The 24170-nt window shown below is 39.6% G+C and overlaps 1 protein-coding gene across 1 annotated transcript in view; it reads left to right on the top strand.

Annotated features, from left to right (window-relative positions):
• LOC128639819 (cGMP-dependent protein kinase 2-like) overlaps window positions 1–24170 on the top strand; it is a 340069-nt gene that overhangs the window by 299695 nt on the left and 16204 nt on the right. Inside the window, exons 14-16 of the mRNA XM_053692014.1 lie at window positions 10500–10641; window positions 10884–11047; window positions 13123–13245. Coding sequence (XP_053547989.1) covers window positions 10500–10641; window positions 10884–11047; window positions 13123–13245 — 429 coding nt within the window. The remainder of the gene's footprint in view (window positions 1–10499; window positions 10642–10883; window positions 11048–13122; window positions 13246–24170) is intronic.

Genomic DNA, 24170 nt, shown 5'->3' with positions numbered 1-24170 from the left:
TTGGCAGTTGCTTGTTTTAATTGTGACAGTTTCGTTTCTCTCTCACTGCTGTGTGTGAGGGGGAGGGGCCGTTTTTGGCGCTCTTTGCTACGCATCAAAAAATTCCAGTCAGTTACTCTTGTGTTTCCTGCATGATCCGGTTCATCTCTAACAGAACTCAGGGGTCTTCAAACTTCTTTGGAGGGAGGTAGATTCTCTCAGCAGAGCTGTGAGACTTATATATTGACTGTGATTAAAAACGTTGCTCTGTAATTTTTATGTTTCAAATTTAATTATTGTTACTTTACTAATGGGAACAAACCTTTGCTAAAAGTTGTGTTGTTTTTAAGGATTGATGCTATAACTGTCTTTCAGTTCATTATTTCAACTGTCATTTAATCGTTTAGTGCTCTTTGAGGCACAGTACGTTTTTGTTAAATAAGATTGTAACCAAGTTGCAAGTTTATTGCTAGTGTGTTAAACATGTCTGATTCAGAGGAAGATATCTGTGTCATTTGTTCCAATGCCAAGGTGGAGCCCAATAGAAATTTATGTACTAACTGTATTGATGCTACTTTAAATAAAAGCCAATCTGTACAAATTGAACAAATTTCACCAAACAGCGAGGGGAGAGTTATGCCGACTAACTCGCCTCACGTGTCAGTACCTGCATCTCCCGCCCGGGAGGTGCGTGATATTATGGCGCCTAGTACATCTGGGCGGCCATTACAGATAACATTACAAGATATGGCTACTGTTATGACTGAAGTTTTGGCTAAATTACCAGAACTAAGAGGCAAGCGTGATCACTCTGGGGTGAGAACAGAGTGCGCTGATAATACTAGGGCCATGTCTGATACTGCGTCACAGCTTGCAGAACATGAGGACGGAGAGCTTCATTCTGTGGGTGATGGTTCTGATCCAAACAGATTGGATTCAGATATTTCAAATTTTAAATTTAAATTGGAGAACCTCCGTGTATTACTAGGGGAGGTTTTAGCGGCTCTTAATGATTGTAACACTGTTGCAATACCAGAAAAATTGTGTAGGTTGGATAAATACTTTGCGGTACCGGCGAGTACTGACGTTTTTCCTATACCTAAGAGACTAACTGAAATTGTTACTAAGGAGTGGGATAGACCCGGTGTGCCGTTCTCACCCCCTCCAATATTTAGAAAGATGTTTCCAATAGACGCCACCACACGGGACTTATGGCAAACGGTCCCTAAGGTGGAGGGAGCAGTTTCTACTTTAGCTAAGCGTACCACTATCCCGGTGGAGGATAGCTGTGCTTTTTCAGATCCAATGGATAAAAAATTAGAGGGTTACCTTAAGAAAATGTTTGTTCAACAAGGTTTTATATTGCAACCCCTTGCATGCATCGCGCCGATTACGGCTGCGGCAGCATTTTGGATTGAGTCTCTGGAAGAGAACCTTAGTTCAGCTACGCTGGACGACATTACGGACAGGCTTAGAGTCCTTAAACTAGCTAATTCATTCATTTCGGAGGCCGTAGTACATTTAACCAAACTTACGGCTAAGAACTCAGGATTCGCCATTCAGGCACGTAGGGCGCTGTGGCTAAAATCCTGGTCAGCTGATGTAACTTCTAAGTCCAAATTACTTAATATACCTTTCAAGGGGCAAACTTTATTTGGGCCCGGTTTGAAAGAAATTATCGCTGACATTACAGGAGGTAAGGGCCACGCCCTGCCTCAAGACAAAGCCAAAGCTAAGGCTAGACAGTCTAATTTTCGTCCCTTTCGGAATTTCAAAGCAGGAGCAGCATCAACTTCCACTGCACCAAAACAGGAAGGAGCTGTTGCTCGTTACAGACAAGGCTGGAAACCTAACCAGTCCTGGAACAAGGGCAAGCAGGCCAGGAAACCTGCTGCTGCCCCAAAGACAGCATGAACCGAGGGCCCCCGATCCGGGACCGGATCTAGTGGGGGGCAGACTCTCTCTCTTCGCCCAGGCCTGGGCAAGAGATGTTCAGGATCCCTGGGCGCTAGAGATCATATCTCAGGGATACCTTCTAGACTTCAAATTCTCTCCCCCAAGAGGGAGATTTCATCTGTCAAGGTTGTCAACAAACCAGATAAAGAAAGAAGCGTTTCTACGCTGTGTACAAGATCTGTTATTAATGGGAGTGATCCATCCGGTTCCGCGGTCGGAACAAGGACAAGGGTTTTACTCAAACCTGTTTGTGGTTCCCAAAAAAGAGGGAACTTTCAGGCCAATCTTGGATTTAAAGATCCTAAACAAATTCCTAAGAGTTCCATCGTTCAAAATGGAAACTATTCGGACAATCTTACCCATGATCCAAAAGGGTCAGTACATGACCACAGTGGATTTAAAGGATGCTTACCTTCACATACCGATTCACAAAGATCATTACCGGTATCTAAGGTTTGCCTTCTTAGACAGGCATTACCAGTTTGTAGCTCTTCCATTCGGATTGGCTACGGCTCCAAGAATCTTCACAAAGGTTCTGGGTGCCCTTCTGGCGGTATTAAGACCGCGAGGAATTTCGGTAGCTCCGTACCTAGACGACATTCTGATACAAGCTTCAAGCTTTCAAACTGCCAAGTCTCATACAGAGTTAGTTCTGGCATTTCTAAGGTCGCATGGATGGAAAGTGAACGAAAAGAAGAGTTCTCTTTTTCCTCTCACAAGAGTTCCATTCTTGGGGACTCTTATAGATTCTGTAGAAATGAAGATTTATCTGACAGAAGACAGATTAACAAAGCTTCTAAATGCATGCCGTGTCCTTCATTCCATTCAACTCCCGTCAGTAGCTCAATGCATGGAGGTGATCGGCTTAATGGTAGCAGCAATGGACATAGTACCCTTTGCACGTCTACATCTCAGACCGCTGCAATTGTGCATGCTGAGTCAGTGGAATGGGGATTACTCAGACTTGTCCCCTACTCTGAATCTGGATCAAGAGACCAGAAACTCTCTCCTATGGTGGCTTTCTCGGCCACATCTGTCCAGGGGGATGCCATTCAGCAGGCCGGACTGGACAATTGTAACAACAGATGCCAGCCTACTAGGTTGGGGCGCTGTCTGGAATTCTCTGAAGGCTCAGGGACAATGGAATCAGGAGGAAAGTCTCCTGCCAATAAACATTCTGGAATTAAGAGCAGTTCTCCATGCCCTTCTGGCTTGGCCCCAGTTAAAAACTCGGGGGTTCATCAGGTTTCAGTCGGACAACATCACGACTGTAGCTTACATCAACCATCAAGGAGGGACAAGAAGCTCCCTAGCAATGATGGAAGTATCAAAGATAATTCGCTGGGCAGAGTCTCACTCTTGCCACCTGTCAGCAATCCACATCCCGGGAGTGGAGAACTGGGAGGCGGATTTCTTGAGTCGCCAGACTTTTCATCCGGGGGAGTGGGAACTTCATCCGGAGATCTTTGCCCAAATACTTCGACGTTGGGGCAAACCAGAGATAGATCTCATGGCGTCTCGCCAGAACGCCAAACTTCCTCGCTACGGGTCCAGATCCAGGGATCCGGGAGCGGTTCTGATAGATGCCTTGACAGCACCTTGGAACTTCGGGATGGCTTATGTGTTTCCACCCTTCCCGCTGCTTCCTCGATTGATTGCCAAAATCAAACAGGAGAGAGCATCAGTGATTCTAATAGCGCCTGCATGGCCACGCAGGACTTGGTATGCAGATCTAGTGGACATGTCATCCTGTCCGCCTTGGTCTCTACCTCTAAGACAGGACCTTCTGATACAGGGTCCATTCAAACATCAAAATCTAACTTCTCTGAAGCTGACTGCTTGGAAATTGAACGCTTGATTTTATCAAAACGTGGTTTTTCTGAGTCGGTTATTGATACCCTGATACAGGCTAGGAAGCCTGTTACCAGAAGGATTTACCATAAGATATGGCGTAAATACCTATACTGGTGCGAATCCAAAGGTTACTCCTGGAGTAAGGTTAGGATTCCTAGGATATTGTCCTTTCTACAAGAAGGTTTAGAAAAGGGTTTATCGGCTAGCTCATTAAAGGGACAGATCTCAGCTCTGTCCATCTTGTTACACAGGCGTCTGTCAGAAAATCCAGACGTCCAGGCCTTTTGTCAGGCTTTAGCTAGGATCAAGCCTGTGTTTAAATCTGTTGCTCCGCCATGGAGTTTAAACTTAGTTCTTAACGTTTTACAGGGTGTTCCGTTTGAACCCCTTCATTCCATTGATATAAAATTGTTATCTTGGAAAGTTCTGTTTTTAATGGCTATTTCCTCGGCTCGAAGAGTCTCTGAGTTATCAGCCTTACATTGTGATTCTCCTTATCTGATTTTTCACTCAGACAAGGTAGTTCTGCGTACTAAACCTGGGTTCTTACCTAAGGTAGTCACTAACAGGAATATCAATCAAGAGATTGTTGTTCCATCCTTGTGTCCAAATCCTTCTTCAAAGAAGGAACGTCTTCTACACAATCTGGATGTAGTTCGTGCCCTCAAGTTCTACTTGCAGGCAACTAAGGATTTTCGACAAACGTCTTCCCTGTTTGTCGTGTACTCTGGTCAGAGGAGAGGTCATAAGGCTTCGGCTACCTCTCTCTCCTTCTGGCTTCGTAGCATAATTCGTTTAGCCTATGAGACTGCTGGACAGCAGCCTCCTGAAAGAATTACAGCTCATTCTACTAGAGCTGTGGCTTCCACTTGGGCCTTTAAGAATGAGGCCTCTGTTGAACAGATTTGCAAGGCTGCAACTTGGTCTTCGCTTCATACTTTTTCCAAATTTTACAAATTTGACACTTTTGCTTCTTCGGAGGCTATTTTTGGGAGAAAGGTTCTTCAGGCAGTGGTTCCTTCTGTATAATGAGCCTGCCTATCCCTCCCGTCATCCGTGTACTTTTGCTTTGGTATTGGTATCCCAGAAGTAATGATGACCCGTGGACTGATCACACATAACAGAAGAAAACATAATTTATGCTTACCTGATAAATTCCTTTCTTCTGTTGTGTGATCAGTCCACGGCCCGCCCTGTTTTAAGGCAGGTAAATATCTTTTAAATTATACTCCAGTCACCACTTCACCCTTGGTTTCTCCTTTCTCGTTGATTCTTGGTCGAATGACTGGGAGTGACGTAGAGGGGAGGAGCTATATGCAGCTCTGCTGGGTGAATCCTCTTGCACTTCCTGTAGGGGAGGAGATAATATCCCAGAAGTAATGATGACCCGTGGACTGATCACACAACAGAAGAAAGGAATTTATCAGGTAAGCATAAATTATGTTTTTGTGAGCAAAATTATTATTATTATATTTATTATTTACTTATTTATAAAGTGCAAAAAGGTTACACAGTGTTGAACAATGGAATGTCAGGTACATTGGGGCATATTTATCAAACTGAAGGCTCACCGGAAACAGAGTGGACAGAAATCAACCCAATCGAATACGATCGGGTTGATTGACACCCCCTGTTAGCGGCCGATTGTCCGTGAATCTGCAGGGGGCGGTATTGCACCAACAGTTCACAAGAACTGCTGGTGCAATGATAATTGCAGAGAGCGTATGCTTTCGGCATTTATCGATGTGCAGCCGCAGCGGTCATGATCCGCTATATCAGATCATCTCCACTCGCACAATAATAAATATGCCCCATTGTGTTAACTCTTTAATACCCGGCAGTATTTTACTTATGAATTACCAAAGATTTATTTTGGGTTTTAACATGAGTGATTGGTTGGTGTCTGTTGGGGCTACACACATCATATCAGGAAAACAGATGTCTCCCTGCATCATGACCTTAAAGTGCAGGACCATGTGACACATATACGTGTCCAGATGGGAGCTTTCATTAGAATACAGACATTGCTTTATCAGTTGGGAGGAGATGGAAATGAGAATAATGACAGCACGGCTACAAACAAGAATGTCAGTTACCTGCACAATAAAGGAGTTAGAAGAAGCAGATAACAGACAGAAGGAATCACAACACTGGGTGGATGGTGAGAAGAGAATGAGATGGTGGAGTAGAGAAAGGAACATCCTTCTGTTGTACATTTTGACACCTAACTGCATATAACACAAATGTAACTGGTTCTGCACATTTGTTGTCACTTATATGAAGTATGGGAATGGCACAGTGAGGATATAATCACTAGGTATTCACTAGGAAATGCTTGTTGTATGCTCTGAACAAACATACAATTCTTCTCTTGTATGTGACCCCAAATAGACAGTTATAATACGGAAACCACAGAAATATATTGGCACTTTGAAATAGTGAAGGGACCGTAAAACTTGTAATTACAATATGTTTCTGTCGTCTCCCAATAATTAACATATCAGCAGAGTCTGAACATTATTAGAACAGAATAGCACATGGTTTGGTGCAACTGTTTTTTAATGGTCAAACTCTGCCCATCGCTTTTCTTTTTTGGAGTAGCCAATTCAGTCTTGAGTCTGGAGATAAGAGGATTTGTTGCAGTCAGTGTGTTAGCTGATTTCCCATTATTTTGGCTATGCAGAGAAGATAAGATAATAAAGGAACTTTAAGGACAGATATGTGACAGTGTTAGGCTTGTGAAGCCTGTCACGTGTTCTGTCAGTTTTCAGGACTGGAAAATCCACAGTTATCAGATTTAAATTACAGAAAAAGGGGGCAAAATAAATAATGAAAATATATTGCAAAGTTGTTTTATTGTGTATAATTAAAGGGACAGTCAAGTAAAAAAAAAACTTTCATGATTTAAATAGGGCATGTAATTTTAAACAACTTTCCAATTTACTTTTATTACCAATTTTGCTTTGTTCTCTTGGTATTCTTAATTGAAAGATAAATATAGGAGGTTCATATGCTAATTTCTTAGATCTTGAAGGCTACCTCTAATCTGAAAGCATTTTGACAGTTTTTCATCACTAGAGGGCCTTAGTTCATGTGTTTCATATAGATAGCATTGAGCTCAGGCACATGAAGCTCCTAAGAGCAAGCGCTGATTGGCTAAAATGCAAGTCTGTCAAAAGAACTGAAATAAGGGGGCAGTTTGCAGAGGCTTAGATACAAGGTAATCACAGAGGTAAAAAGTATATTAATATAACAGTGCTGGTTATGCAAAACTAGGGAATGGGTAATAAAGGGATTATCTATCTTTTTAAACAACAACAATTCTGGTGTTTACTTTCCCTTTAAAGGGATAGGAAAGTGAAAGTTAAACTTTGGGGATTCAGCATGTAATTTTAACACACTTTAAATTCACTACTATTTTCAAATTGACTTTGTTCTCTTGGCATCCTTTGGTGAAAAATAATATGTACATATCCTACACTACTGGGAGCTAGCTGTTGATTGGTGGCTACACACATTTGTCTCTTGCCATTGGCTCACCAGATGTGTTCACTTTGCTCCCAGTAGTACATTAAAGGGACATTAAACACTTTGAGATGGTAATATAAAATGATAAATTGTATATAATAAAACAACTCTGCAATATATTTTCATTATTTATTTTGTCCTCTTTGCCTGTAATTCCATTCTGAAATTGTGAGCTTTTCAGTTCCTGTTAGAAATGGAAGTGCAGAACACTGTTAAATCCAGCACAACCATTGGCTGCACACTCTAATAACCTATGTATAACTGTCCCTAATTGGCCACAGCAGAGAAGGTAACACAAGTTACAACATGGCAGCTCCCAGTGTTTTATAGACACTAAAACTTTACACTTATTTTGTCACTTTTTAAACAACTAATGAAACTTTAAAAAATACATCTACATGTTAGTCATGGACTAATCTTTTCTTTGAATGCATCATTCTATCTAGCATGTATTTAGTGTTTAATGTCCCTTTAATACTCTGAAACTGACTTTATTATGTGTTTAATCAATTTGAAAGGCTTAACAATATAGTTATTTACAAGCAATAAAAAATACTCTAACACAGAGCATTTTCATTTTTTGCAATTTCATATCACTTTAAAGGGACAATCTACCTGATTTTGTTTTTGCTTAAAAAGATAGATAACGCCTTTAATACCCATTCCCCAGCTTTGCACAACCAACATTGTTATATTAATAAACTTTATAACCTCTAAGTTTGCCGGCCCCTTTTTACGATCTTGCACAACAGCCAGACAGTGCTAGTTCATGTGTGCCATATAAATAACCTTGTGAATGATAACGGTTATACACGAGCCAGCACTGATTGAATGAAATGCAAGATTGTAAAAAGCACTAAGATAAGAGGCAGTCTGTAGGGACTTAAATGCACAGTAATCACAAAGGTAAATATATATTAATAGAACAGTGCTGGTTATGCAAAACAAGGGAATGGGTAATAAAGGGATTATCTATCTTTTTAAACAAAAAACATGTTCAAGTAGACTGTCCCTTTAAGCATTTTATATTACAATTTAAAAGTGTTTACCGTCCCTTTAGATTGTTACTTTTCAAGAATAATAGTTCTATTTTGTGTCAAAACATTCATCAAACATACGTTTCCTTAATCTTTGTAAACACTATGATGTACATCAAAACATTCATCAAACATACGTTTCCTTAATCTTTGTAAACAATATAATGCACATCAAAACGTTCCATCCAGTGAGCAAAGTCTTATTGCATCTGGAGTCTCAAAACATATAGTGAATGTATAACAGAAGCTTGGTGCATAATTCAGAAGAAACAGTTCCAGAAGCCTGTCTAACACCAGAAGATGTGCTACTGACAGAAGGAGAGATTAGAAGAATCATCATGAATAGCACCAAGTCATTATTAGACCAGTGTCCTAGCTTGTCTGTATACTGTCCTGAAAATATCGTTTTTTTAGATTCTAATTGTTAAAAGTTTGAACAGAGTCTAACACGGTATGGAAGATAATATCAGGCACTGCGGAGTGTGAGACGCATCTTGAATGAATGAGATGAGTTTATGAGTGGAAGGAAAAGACTCAGATCTGCAGAGGACCAGAGAGATCAGGTGGGGGTGTATTTGTAAATGAGGTTTGAAATGTAGTGAAGGAGCATTGCTAAGTGCTTAAAGGGACACTAAACCTCAAATTTTTCATTTGTGGTTCAGATTGAGCATGCAATTTTAAGCAACTTTCTCATTTACTCCTATTATCAAATTTACTTCATTCTCTTTGTATCTTTATTTGAAATGCAAGAATTTAAGTTTAGATGCCGGCCCATTTTTGGTGAACAACCTGGGTTGTTCTTGCTGATTGGTGGATAAATTCATTCACCAATAATAAAATGCTGTCCACAGTTCTGAACCAAAAAAAAAGCTTAGATGCCTTCTTTTCCAAATAAAGCTAGCAAGAGAACAAATAAAAAATGATATTAGGAGTTAATTAGAAAGTTGCTTGAAATTGCATGCTCTATCTGAATGACAAAAGAAAAAAATTGGGTTCAGTGTCCCTTTAAAGTGAAGACAGTGATTCTAGAAAAGTGAAATCCAGTGCAAGGATGCACAGAGAGGGGTAGATGATAATGAATGAGATGGAATTAAGAAGCACAGAGCAGTGCAGGTTAACAGGTTCTTCAGATAATAAGAGCGTTGATAAAGATTTTTGTAATAATGTTTCTGAGTTACAGACACAGTATTTTATAAATGAACTTGGCTAGTGTTTACAGGTATTTAATTAGAAGGCCAGTTTGTTGTCAAAGTTCACAACAAGACAGTGGACATGGTCAGTGCATGTAATTTGCATTGTTGTCAGCAGATGCAGTAGATATATTTCTCAGAGAGAAGATAATAAGATTGGTTAAAGAATACATCTTCTCAAAGGAGAATATTCTACTTACTGCTAAAACAATACTAACCTTTCACATGCCTCTTTATTTGCTCAAATTCAAAATAAAAAAATGCTAAGTGCCTTCATTATTAGACCTATAAAAGTAGGAAATCTTTTAATTGTGTGGGGAAGAGTAGGTTAAGTAAGTTAAAATAAAAGAGAGTTAGTGTTCATGTGAGATTAAATTGGAGACTGTGTTATAGAAGTAAACAGGAAGTATCCACCCAAAATAACACTGGTGTGAAATTGGTGATCATAATCTTGTGGGTGAAATGTTCTAAGCAGAGAAGTACAGTGAGATGCCTCCTATCATGCATCACAGTAGAGAATGTTGTAACCAACTACCTTGAACCTAGGGAAAGTTTTGGGGTTCAGTTTAGAGATAGGGTTATGGTTAGACCTGGGGTTAACCCCTTGAATGCCAAATTATAGCCCTCTCTGACCACCAATTTGTTAATCGGAGTTTCCCCCCCCCCCCCCCCGACAACTTTCTTATCTGTCAAATTATAGCCATAGCTGTCATTGTGGATGCAAGAACTAAAATACTGTGGTCTGTCTTCTCCAGAGGAAGATGGGAATCATACAAGATCTTGGGAAGCCTCACGTAAAGAGTATATGACCACAAATTATTGCTTTTATTATGATAGTTTTATTTCATTATGGCTGTCTGCTTGATATTAAAGCAACATAACTTATTTGTACAATCAAAAGGCAAACTATTTATATAAATATTATTTATGTCATTGTGCTTTAATTATATCCAAGGGGCTCTTTTGAGGAAGGGACAGCTCGATTTTGCATTGGCTGTGTTCTAGAAGCTTATGATTACCTACACAACAGAGGGATTGTCTACAGGGACCTAAAACCAGAGAATCTACTGCTTGATTCTGAGGGATACGTAAAAATGGTTGGTATTTAACATATTGCTAAATATATTTATGGCTCTCAATATTTTCTGTACCTCTCATGTCTGTCTGTCCGTCCGTCTATCTGTCTATCTATCTATCTATCTATCTATCTGTCTGCACCTATCAATATGTTGGGTCTATTAAAATCCACTAGCAAAGCCATAACAAATGTGTCCTATGACTTTCTGTATGTTTTTTTAAATTAAACGTAACAAATATTTTTGCATTATCTTTTCATCAGGTAGACTTTGGGTTTGCTAAAAAGATTGGTCCAGGGAAGAAAACGTGGACCTTTTGTGGCACACCAGAATATGTGGCGCCAGAAATTATCATGAACAGAGGGCACGACTTTGGTGCAGATTACTGGTCACTGGGAATACTCATCTTCGAGCTCTTAACTGGAAGGTGAGATAAAGCAATATTGTTATTTTTATCAAGTTAAACATGCACAATAAATTATTCCAATCAAAAACATATTCGATTTAGCCATCAATCAGCAAGCGCTATCCAGGTGCTGAACTAAAAATGGTCTGGCTCCTAAAATTACATTCTTGCTTTTTCAAATAAAGATACCTAGAGAACAAAGACATATTGATAAAGGAGAAAATTAGAAAGTTGCTAAAAATTGCTGCTCTATCTGAATCATGAAAGTTTAATTTTGACGTGAGTGTTCCTTTAACAGTAATAAGATGTCATGCAATACAATATCAGTACAAAATCATTTTATTGTCGAATAGTTTTTGTTTAGTAACAAAATGGGCAGTGGTCACAGTAGGCACAAACCTCAGAATAGACTGGCTGTTATGAGCCGACCTCTAGTACTTGAGCCCTGGTGCCATTGCGCTTGCTGCACCAATGGTAATTCCGCCCCTGCATCTAGACACTCACATGTACAGGCACACATACACACACACAAAGTCAGCACCACATATACATTTGTATACACACACACAAAGTCAGCACCACATATACATTTGTATACACACACACAAAGTCAGCACCACATATACATTTGTATACACACACACAAAGTCAGCACCACATATACATTTGTATACACACACACACACAGTCAGAACCACATATACATTTTTATATATACACACACACACACACACACAGTCAGCACCACATATACATTTGTATACATACACACACACAGTCAGCACAAAAGATACATTTGTATACATACACACACACACTCAGGGGCCCATTTATCAAAGGGCTTGCGGACCTGATCCGACACTGCGGATCAGGTCCGCAAGACCTCGCTAAATGCGGAGAGCAATACGCTCTCCACATTTAACATTGCACCAGCAGCTCACAAGAGCTGCTGGTGCAACGCCGCCCCCTGCTGACTCGCGGCCAATCGGCCGCCAGCAGGGAGCTGTCAATCAACCCGATCGTATTTGATCGGGTTGATTTCCGGCGGTTCCTGTCCGCCTGCTCAGAGCAGGCGGACAGGGTTATGAAGCAGCGGTCTTTAGACCGCTGCTTCATAACTTGTGTTTCTGGCGAGTCTGAAGACTCGCCAGAAACACGGCCCTTCAAGCTCCATACGGAGCTTGATAAATGGGCCTGACAGAGTCAGCACCACAGATACATTTGTATACATACACACACACACAGTCAGCACCACAGATACATTTTTATATACACACACACACACACACACAGTCAGCACCACATATACATTTGTATACATACACACACACAGTCAGCACCACAGATACATTTGTATACATACACACACACAGTCAGCACCACAGATACATTTGTATACATACACACACACAGTCAGCACCACAGATACATTTGTATACATACACACACACACAGTCAGCACCACAGATACATTTGTATACATACACACACACAGTCAGCACCACATATACATTTGTATACATACACACACACACACAGTCAGCACCACAGATACATTTGTATACATACACACACACACAGTCAGCACCACAGATACATTTGTATACATACACACACACACACACACACAGTCAGCACCACAGATACATTTGTATACATACATACACACACACTCAGCACCACAGATACATTTGTATACATACACACACACAGTCAGCACCACAGATACATTTGTATACATACACACACACAGTCAGCACCACAGATACATTTGTATACATACACACACACAGTCAGCACCACAGATACATTTGTATACATACACACACACAGTCAGCACCACAGATACATTTGTATACATACATACACACACACAGTCAGCACCACAGATACATTTGTTTACATACACATATACTCATTAAATCTATCTCATTTACTCACTGTTTGTGTTTGTTATGTCCCAACATATCTAATGTAACATCTAGTTATCTAAATGACGGGAATTTAAATCTTTAGGGTAATAAATATATCTTATTGTGTAATTATCATTTACAAGGCACCTTCACCCTGATACAAGTATCTATTTGTCATTTCAGTCCGCCCTTCTCAGGGACAGATCCCATCAAAATTTATAACATGGTGTTGAAAGGAATTGAGAAGGTAGACTTCCCTCATCGCATTGGAAGACGTTCTGAAGACCTGATCCGAAGGCTGTGCAGGTAATAATGATGAAAATCTGCTTGGTGATACTGGGGGCATAGCAGGCTCAGGGGATATGTGAGAACTGCTTCTTCACTGAAAGGTTAATGGATGTTTGAGCTGTTTTCCCAGCAGTAATGCTAAGGACAAGTCTGGCCAAGGAATATAAAACACAGAACGCAGGCAGCATCTAAAAGCCTTGGAAATGGAAGCTGAACCTGGGATGGGAAAACAGAACAGAATAAACATTATAATAAAAATGACCCTTTCCTACTGGATGTTAAATGGTTCTGGAAAGCCCTTATTTGCCATTATACCTTTCAAACAGCATCTTTCTAAGATTGACAAATAAGACCTGGATTACAAGTAGAGCACAGAAATATTAGCTCTGCTGTGCGCTATTAGCATTGCTTGTATCAAAAGTGTTTTTATAACTATTTTAGCTCTCATATTACAAGTCCAAAGTTATTTTTTAACACTCAAGCAATAGTCTAGGACGCATTAACATCAGCATGTTAGACAGTGAGGGTGTGCTATATCCCTAACTTAATAGACTTCTATGTGGGTGCACAGCAAAATTCATGTTGGGTACTGCTCAAGCACTTAGCCGAGGGTGAGCTAAGCTGAGGGTGAGGTAATTCACTGGTGCACTAAGCTGAGGGTGAGCTAAGCCGATGGTGCACTAAGCTGAGGGTGAAGTAATTCACTGGTGCACTAAGCTGAGGGTGAGCTAAGCCGATGGTGCACTAAGCTGAGGGTGAAGTAATTCACTGGTGCACTAAGCTAAGGGTGAGCTAAGCCAGTGGTGCACTAAGTTGAGGGTGAGCCAGGGGCGAAACTACAGGGGATGCAGAGGTCGCAATTGAAAAACGTTGACTTGCCACTGCCTGCACTGATATCATGTGAGAGTGACATGATGCTTCACTAGTGTCTCTGACTACAGGGGTTAGTCTTTCTGTTTTACCCATTTGTGTTTGTGTGTGTGTATGTATGTATGTATGTATGTATGTGACTGTGTGCGTATTTATGCATGTACGTGTGTGTGTGTGTATTTATGCATGTATGTGTGTGTGAGTATGTGTGTATGTATGTATGTGACTGTGTGTGTATTTATGTATGTATGTGTGTGTGTGTATGTATGTGACTGTGTGTGTATTTATGCATGTATGTATGTGTGTGTGAGTATGTGTGTATGTATGTGACTGTGTTTATTTATGCATGCACGTGTGTGTGTGTATTTATGCATGTATGTGTGTGTATGTGACTGTGTTTATTTATGCATGCACGTGTGTGTGTGTATTTATGCATGTATGTGTGTGTGAGTATGTGTGTATGTATGTATGTAACTGTGTGTGTATTTATGCATGTACATGTGTGTGTGAGTATGTGTGTATGTATGTATGTGACTGTGTGTGTATTTATGTATGTATGTGTGTGTGTGTGTGTATGTATGTGACTGTGTGTGTATTTATGCATGTATGTATGTGTGTGTGAGTATGTGTGTATGTATGTATGTGACTGTGTGTGTATTTATGCATGTATGTGTGTGTATTTATGCATGTATGTGTGTGTGAGTATGTGTGTGTGTATGTATGTATGTATGTATGTGACTGTGTGTATTTATGTATGTATGTGTGTGTATGTGTATGTATGTGACTGTGTGTGTATTTATGCATGTATGTATGTGTGTGTGAGTATGTGTGTATGTATGTATGTGACTGTGTGTGTATTTATGCATGTGTGTGTGTGTGTGTGTGTGTGTGTATGTATGTGACTGTGTGTGTATTTATGCATGTATGTGTGTGTGTGTGTGTGTGTGTGTATTTATTTATGCATGTATGTGTGTGTGTGTATGTATGTATGTGACTGTGTGTGTATTTATGCATGTATGTGTGTGTGTGTATGTTTGTGGAACCAGCAAATTACAGACCTTGTTACTACAGCATGGGGGGAGGGGGTAAACAGTGTCACTATACAGTACCATTATATACAGTATGGGGGGGCTAGACTATGTCACAGACTACTGTGGTCCCTTTATAAAGTACTGGGGTGGGTAGGGTCAGGCCAGCCATCTCACCGGCAGATTACAGACTATATCATTAACTCACTATATACAGTACTGGTGGGCTAAACAGTGTCACTATATACAGTAATAGGGGGTCAGACCATCTCACAGACTGTGGGCACAGGGTACCTCCTTTTGCAGACGTAATCTAATTCACAATTTTTTTCTGTGTTAAATGTTAAAAAAAAAGATATGTATCAAATTCATTTTTTGGGGGGTTGGGGGTTTTCCTTCTTAGATTCTTGCACCTGGGCCCTGTGGTTTCTAGTTACGCCTCTGTGGTGAGCTTACCCGTTGGTGCACTAAGGTGAGGGTGAGCTAAGACAATGGTGCACTAAGCTGAGGGTGAGTTAAATTGATGGTGCACTAAGCTGAGGGTGAGCTAAACCGATTGTTCACTAAGCTGAAAGTGAGCTAAGCCGATGGTGCACTAAGCTGAGGGTGAGCTAAGCCGATGGTGCACTAAAATGGGGGTGAGCTAAGTCATTGGTGCACTAAGTTGAGGGTGAGCTAAGCCATTGGTGCACTAAGCTGAGGGTGAGCTAAGCTGATGGTGCACTAAGCTGAGGGTGAGCTAAGCTGATGGTGCACTAACAAGAGGGTGAGCTAAGCCGATGGTGCACTAAGCTGAGGGTGAGCTAAGCTGATGGTGCACTAAGCTGAGGGTGAGCTAAGCTGATGGTGCACTAAGCTGAGGGTGAGCTAAGCTGATAGTGCACTAACAAGAGGGTGAGCTAAACTGATGGTGCACTATGCTGAGGGTGAGCTAATTTTGATGGTGCACTAACAAGAGGGTGAGCTAAGCCGATGGTGCACTAACAAGAGGGTGAGCTAAGAAACTTGTCCACAAGTAGTGGAGTTTTTCAGACAGTTATGTGGCATAATATTAATAATAATATTTTACTTCATGTCTCAAAAAAATGCAAAATTATACAGCGTTTTACATTGTGCTCAAGAGCAGCACTCAACTCCTCACTAGTAATGTGAGCACAATGAGCGAGCTATAGAGCTCCCTGTGTGATCCATTTAAAGTACAGGACGCCCTACCGTTAAGATGCTGTGGCTAAATGTACCACTATTACCTTATTCTTGCTGCTAGACCCAGCACAAGGTAACTCAGCTGTGTTTATGGCTGTAGTGAGTAAGGGAAACATTTTTTTTTATTATTTCAAGTACATTTTAAAAATATGGTAACTTGAAAACAATATTTGCATTTATCAAGGGAAATATATTCAGAAGGAAAGGCAAATATTGATTCTCGCTGTTAAATAGAGTTACAGTTAATTCTTTCTTTTTTGTTTCTATGAAATATTTATGAATATTTGAAAAAGTAATGAAACAACGAAATCATAATACAATTGGGAGTGTAAATACCTTTTAAGAGGCACTGAGTGCACTAGATAACAACACAAGATTAGTAACAGTGATCGTAAGATTATCACTGTGCCTATGTAATGAGGTGTCTACCAGTTTCTCATTTTAGCATAGTTTTGGGTTGTTTTTTTAGCAGTTTTATTGAAGCTGTCTCTTTTGTTCTCTCAGTCACTCACACCCTCTCTCTCTGTCTTCCTCTGTCTCTCTATTTATTTCTGTCTCTATCGCTGTCTCTATCTCATCCCTCTCTCTCTGTCTCTCTCTCCGTGTCTTTCTCTCTCTGTGTCTTTCTCTATTTTGTTTCTCTCTCTCTCTGTTTCTCTTTGTCTCTCTACCTCATCTCTCCCTTTGTCTTTCTTTCTACCTCTGAATATATTTGTCTCTCTGGAGCTGAATTATCATAGTGCAAGTGGAAATGATCCGATATTGCGGATCATGTGCGCTGCACATCGATAAATCCTGACAGCATTTATCATTGCACCCTGCAGATTCATGGCCAATCGGCAGCTAGCAGGGGGTGTCAATCAACCCGATCATATCTAGGGCCGGATTGAGCCGCCGGGATACCGAGAAAAATCCCGGTGGGCCCGGAGCCGATGGGCTGGCTGCAGTGTGTGGAGAGCGCAGGCGCAGCGGCAGAGCCGCCAGCAAGCAACAAACAGACCGTGCCACCGGTGTTCGTAATAGCCCTGCCCACCTTTACCATACTGCACACACCTGACACCTATGCTACGTACTGTGTCTGCTTTCCACATGTCTCTGTCTCAGAGTGCAGCTGGTGTTCCACCGCTCCTGGTTCGGTTCCAGGCAAACAGACAGCGCAGCCCAGTTGAAGATGCTGCAGGGAGGCATGCAGCAGCAGAGTAGTGCGCAGGATACTACAGACGTGCACCAGGGTGCAGCGCTTCCTCAGAGTCAGACAGACTGTAAGTTACTTGACTATTAGGATCCCCCAGCAGATTACATATATGTGGGACAAACAAGCTTGCTCAGCGTCAGATTATGGGTTCCCTTATGCCATAGTAATTAATAAGGATCTAAAGTTATCCCTGTATGTTAAAAAAAAATGGAGCTCCCACATTTTAACATACAGGAATAACTTTAGATCCTAATTAATCATACAGATTTTCAGACACCTAGAGTGATATAGTTGGCTGTGGTACTGTCTATATATTTATACAAATTTCCAGGGCCGGTCTGAGTTCCCAGTCCGGCCATGATTGTATCGGATCGGGTTGATTTCTGGCGATGTCTGTCCGCCACCTCAGAGCAGGCGGACAGGTTATGGAGCAGCAGTCTTTAGACCGCTGCTTCATAACTTGTGTTTCCTGCGAGCCTGAAGGCTCGCCAGAAACACGGGGCATCAAGCTCCATACGGATAAATATGCCCCTCTATCTCTTTATGGCTCTCTGTTTCTGTCTTTATATTTCTTTTTCTATAGGTCATCTTTTTCTCTGTCTCTCATCTATCTCCATTTTCTCTGTCTATCTCGCTCCCTCTGTGTAAATTCTATTGACTGCATAAAAAGGTGCATCTGTACTACAAGGTGCCTCATATAATTGTTTTCTTAAAGGGAACATTGTAGTATAATTGTGTATTAGTGCATTTTAATGTTTATTAGAAGCATGTTTGTAATATACACATTGTTACAGTGATTGTTTTAACTGTGCACAGAACCTTCATAGCAGACCCAGTATGTTACATGCACTTGCATTTGGTCAGAGGGTATCATTCCCCTCTAATTAAAGACTAGGATACCATAAAAGCCGTCCTCTCCATAACAAGTGCCTTTATTATCTATTGAAACAGTTGATCAACATGAGCCATGCTTGAGAGACAAATGGTCCATATTTTGAAGGAGAGATTTTCTTCTTTCAAATAAGGGGTCACTTGCTGCTCTAGATGGTACAGGTTCGGAGATAGGGGTCCTTTACAGCCCCCCTCTTCACAAGCATCTCATTGGTATAGAGAGATCACTGTTTTGCATAAACATCTTAGGTCACCTGAAAGAACAGACCCCCTACTATAAATGAAGGGTGGGCTGTAGCTCTAATGTCTGTGGGTGCTGAATGTGTCCCATACACCATTAATAGGTGAGGAGGAAGCTTTGCAGCATTAGATACTTTCTTCGTGAGTTACAACACCAATGCCCAGAAGCCCACATGCTGAACAAAATGTAAGTATATTGTTAGCTGTAAAGAAAGGCTCAGTGAGTAACCATCATCCCTGGACTCATGTGTTTATTTATTACCTTGGCTATTTGTTCATCGAACTGAGCTTCATTTTTATTTCTCTAAGGGCAGAAGCTTAGGGAAAATGACACAGCTAAAAAAATGAATCATGCCAGGGTGCTTAATACTCAGCCTGTGCGTAAATCTGCTGAGTAAAAGAATAATCTAAACTTATACTGAAAACGAGCCAACATGAGTCATCCTCATGCCTATAGTCCACAACAGACGTGACATTATCCCTAGCAGATTTCATTGCAAAGGGCATAGATTTGACTAATTATGGTGTAGCTGGCCTTAAGGATTTTTACGTATGGAAAAATTAATGATGTTAAAATATCAGTTGGCACAGGGAATATTTTAGCTAATATCAAAGCAATTTGTTGTTTTATACCCAGAGAGTCCAATCTCTTTAAATGAGAGGTCACTTTGTAATTTGCATTTAGGATTTAAAAACAAAAATATATTGAATTAAAGAAATATAAACCTTTAAAAATAAATGAACCTCGGATGGGTAACAACTTCACAAAATCTACAGTATCTACAATGTAAGACAATCAAATATTGCACTATGAAAAAAAGCACCAACAGCCAACCCCGAATGGAATCTCTCAAAAAGTCTCCCTGAATACATGGCAAATCTACACTGAAAAGGGTAAGCGCTATAAAGCACAATGTATGCCCAAAACGTTTTTCTTAAATAAAATCATTCTTTCACATAGCATATCTTAAACACACATTATTTATCAAAAGCTATGTTTTAATGTTTATTCACATAAAACACATAACTGTTTAAAATAGCATTAGATTATATAATATGTCTGTAAACAAGGGACGTCTCCCATAAAATAGCATTAGATTATATAATATGTCTGTAAACATGGGACGTCTCCCATAAAATAGCATTAGATTATATAATATGTCTGTAAACAAGGGACGTCTCCCATAAAATAGCATTAGATTATATAATATGTCTGTAAACAAGGGCGTCTCCCATAAAACAGCATTAGACAGGGCCGCCACTAGAAATTTTGGGGCCCCTGACTCAACCATTGATCAGGCCCCCCCCCCTCCTTTGACATGTGCAATTTTTGACCAAGTGACTAAAATGTATATGCACTTTATTCTTAATTCTCTATTTAAACTTGGAAATGTTGTAAAGGTAGTAACATACATACACACACACAGACACACTCATACACTGAAACACACAAACACACTCACACATAAGGATTCACATATAGACACTCTAGCAGACACGCAAAGAAACCCAAACAGACACTTAGCACTTGTTTACATTGACCTGACAAGTAATGAGGTAAACTACAGTTTTGTAAAAAAAGGAGATTTAGAAAACAAAATATCGAGTTCTGATTATCTTTTTGTAAAGGAAGATGACAACTAAATGATGACAACAGCATGCAGTGGCTGAAAGGAAGGGCCCTGAACTGCCTAAACAATAATTTAAAGGTTAAATGGTGGAGTGGTTACTTCCGGAAAGGTCTCATTAGTCTCAAAGTCTGTAGAAAGATGTGAATAATTAGTAGTAAGGTCAAAATGTCCTAAAAAGGAACAGACAATGGACACACACACACAAACTCAAACTTGCACATACACCCAAGGAAACACCGACAGAGACAGCCTCAGAAAACACACAAAGACATATACACACATACACACACAGAGACACCCACAGAAAACACACAAAGACATATACACACACACACACACACACAGAGACAACCACATGAAAAACACAGAAAGACATACATACACACACCCGCACTGAGACATCCACAGAAAACACACAAAGACATACACACACCCTCACAGAGACACCCACAGAAAACACAGACATACATACATACATACATACATACATACACACAAACACCCTCACAGAAACACCCATAGAAAAAGCTCAAAGACATATGCACACACCCTCACAGACATCCACAGAAAATGCACAAAGACATACACACGGTAACACCCACCCTCACAGAGAGACCCACAGATAAAAAATACATACACATAGAGACACAAACCAAAGCACAAAGACATAAACACATACACCCACAGAAACACTCACAGGAGGAAACATTTATGCACCTTGCATCCCCTAAATCAACAGTGTGTGACATGCATGATAAAAAAAAAATGCAGAAATTAAGAGATCACTTTTTAAAGAATCATATTTGTAAATGTGCAAACAAAAATAATTCTGTGAATTCAAAATTGTACATTAATGAGCTGGGTAGATGGCTAGATGAAGAAAAGTACCTTTAAAAGGTTGACATATGTTTGTTTGTTTTTTTCCCATTTTCCCCAACCAAGGGCACCACTTCAAATATAGTGTACAAATTTTCCCATCTGTCAGCTGTACTTATGGATTTTGAAAATGCTGTACTCTATATGGCCTTGGTGGGACCATAAGCTGTGGTACTCATACCATTAGATCTGGTTAAATGCAGGATTTAGGCTTGTTGGTATGTAGTGTAAACTGAACAGTTTTAAGTTAACCTGTCTCATTTCAAACACTGAGCAATCTTAGTCTCAGAGTATAAAATTTTATGCAGATGTAAAAATATTAGATAAAATGCCTCCTTGCATCTGGAAAGTCCTTGCATAAAGGGGCAGTAAACTGGAATGTAATATATATATATATATATATATATATATATATATATATATATATATATATATATATATATATATATATATATATATATATATATATATATATATATATATAAAATGCATATCTGCCAAAAGGGCATCTACCATTTGTGTATTGAGGAGGAAACATTTCTGCATGGTTTTAAATATAGAATTTCTACAACATTGTCAAATAATTGTAAATACACTGCTGCTAAAAAATGTGTTTTTATGGACCCCTAGCCCCACCATACAACTACTACCACACTGAAGTTACAATCCAAAATTGCACAAAGAAATAAAAAACATTTGCTAAGTAAGTCCTACCTCCTCTTCAAATGAAAGTGATCTGCCGTCTGACTCAGGCACACACTGTACAAAGTGCCAAGTCTGTCTCACACTGAGCATAGTGGTTTAGTTTACACTAAGAAATCCTCTCAAATGCTAATACTTTACTCCTTGTAATAACATTTCCCATGCTCAATTAGCACTCTGCTATAGTACCCACTGGTGGCTGCCAAAAAATTTTTTTAGTTCTTGCCTCATGGGTCCCCCCTGGCTCATTGGGTCCCTGACAGGAGTCACCCCTGTCACCCCCTGATGGCGGCCCTGGCATTAGATTATATAATATGTCTGTAAACAAGGGACGTCTCCCATAAAATAGCATTAGATTATATAATATGTCTGTAAACAAGGGACGTCTCCCATAAAATAACATTAGATTATATAATATGTCTGTAAACATGGGACGTCTCCCATAAAATAGCATTAGATTATATAATATGTCTGTAAACAAGGGACGTCTCCCATAAAATAGCATTAGATTATATAATATGTCTGTAAACAAGGGACGTCTCCCATAAAATAGCATTAGATTATATAATATATCTGTAAACAAGGGGTGTCTCCCATAAAATAGCATTAGATTATATAATATGTCTGTAAACAAGGGACGTCTCCCATAAAATAGCATTAGATTATATAATATGTCTGTAAACAAGGGACGTCTCCCATAAAATAGCATTAGATTATATAATATATCTGTAAACAAGGGGCGTCTCCCATAAAATAGCATTAGATTATATAATATGTCTGTAAACATGGGACGTCTCCCATAAAATAGCATTAGATTATATAATATGTCTGTAAACAAGGGACGTCTCCCATAAAATAGCATTAGATTACATAATATGTCTGTAAACAAGGGACGTCTCCCATAAAATAGCATTAGATTATATAATATGTCTGTAAACAAGGGACGTCTCCCATAAAATAGCATTAGATTATATAATATGTCTGTAAACAAGGGGCGTCTCCCATAAAATAGCATTAGATTATATAATATGTCTGTAAACAAGGGACGTCTCCCATAAAATAGCATTAGATTACATAATATGTCTGTAAACATGGGACGTCTCCCATAAAATAGCATTAGATTATATATGTCTGTAAACAAGGGACATCTCCCATAAAATAGCATTAGATTATATAATATGTCTGTAAACAAGGGACGACTCCCATAAAATAGCATTAGATTACATAATATGTCTGTAAACAAGGGACGTCTCCCATAAAATAGCATTAGATTATATAATATGTCTGTAAACAAGGGACGTCTCCCATAAAATAGCATTAGATTATATAATATGTCTGTAAACAAGGGACGTCTCCCATAAAATAGCATTAGATTACATAATATGTCTGTAAACAAGGGACGTCTCCCATAAAATAGCATTAGATTATATAATATGTCTGTAAACAAGGGACGTCTCCCATAAAATAGCATTAGATTATATAATATGTCTGTAAACAAGGGACGACTCCCATAAAATAGCATTAGATTATATAATATGTCTGTAAACAAGGGACGTCTCCCATAAAATAGCATTAGATTATATAATATGTCTGTAAACAAGGGACGTCTCCCATAAAATAGCATTAGATTATATAATATGTCTGTAAACAAGGGACGTCTCCCATAAAATAGCATTAGATTATATAATATGTCTGTAAACATGGGACGTCTCCCATAAAATAGCATTAGATTATATAATATGTCTGTAAACAAGGGACGTCTCCCATAAAATAGCATTAGATTATATAATATGTCTGTAAACAAGGGACGTCTCCCATAAAATAGCATTAGATTATATAATATGTCTGTAAACAAGGGACGTCTCCCATAAAATTCTGCATAACTAAAATGATAGATAAAACATAGAACTCCTCCTAATAAAAATCTATTGAGGATAAATACATAAAAAATACAGGATATGACATGAATTATAACCACCATTAAAATGCCCATGTTATTGAGTCCTTTGTATGTCCAGATTACCATTGACACTTATAATACACTATGAGGCCCATTGATCAAGCTCTGGATGGAGCTTGAGGGCCCGTGTTTTTGGCGAGTCTGCAGGCTCGCCAGAAACAGCAGTTATGAAGCAGCGGTCTAAAGACCGCTGCTCCATAACCCTGTCCACCTGCTCTGATGAGACGGACAGGAATCGCCACAATTCAACCCGATCGAGTACGATCAGGTTGATTGACACCCCCTGCGGGCGGCGTTGCACCAGCAGCTCTTGTGAGTTGCTGGTGCAATGCGAATACGGAGAGCGT

This window comes from Bombina bombina, chromosome 9, assembly GCF_027579735.1.
Source record: "Bombina bombina isolate aBomBom1 chromosome 9, aBomBom1.pri, whole genome shotgun sequence".
NCBI lineage: Eukaryota > Metazoa > Chordata > Amphibia > Anura > Bombinatoridae > Bombina > Bombina bombina.
This window is presented reverse-complemented; position numbering and strand designations above follow the sequence as displayed.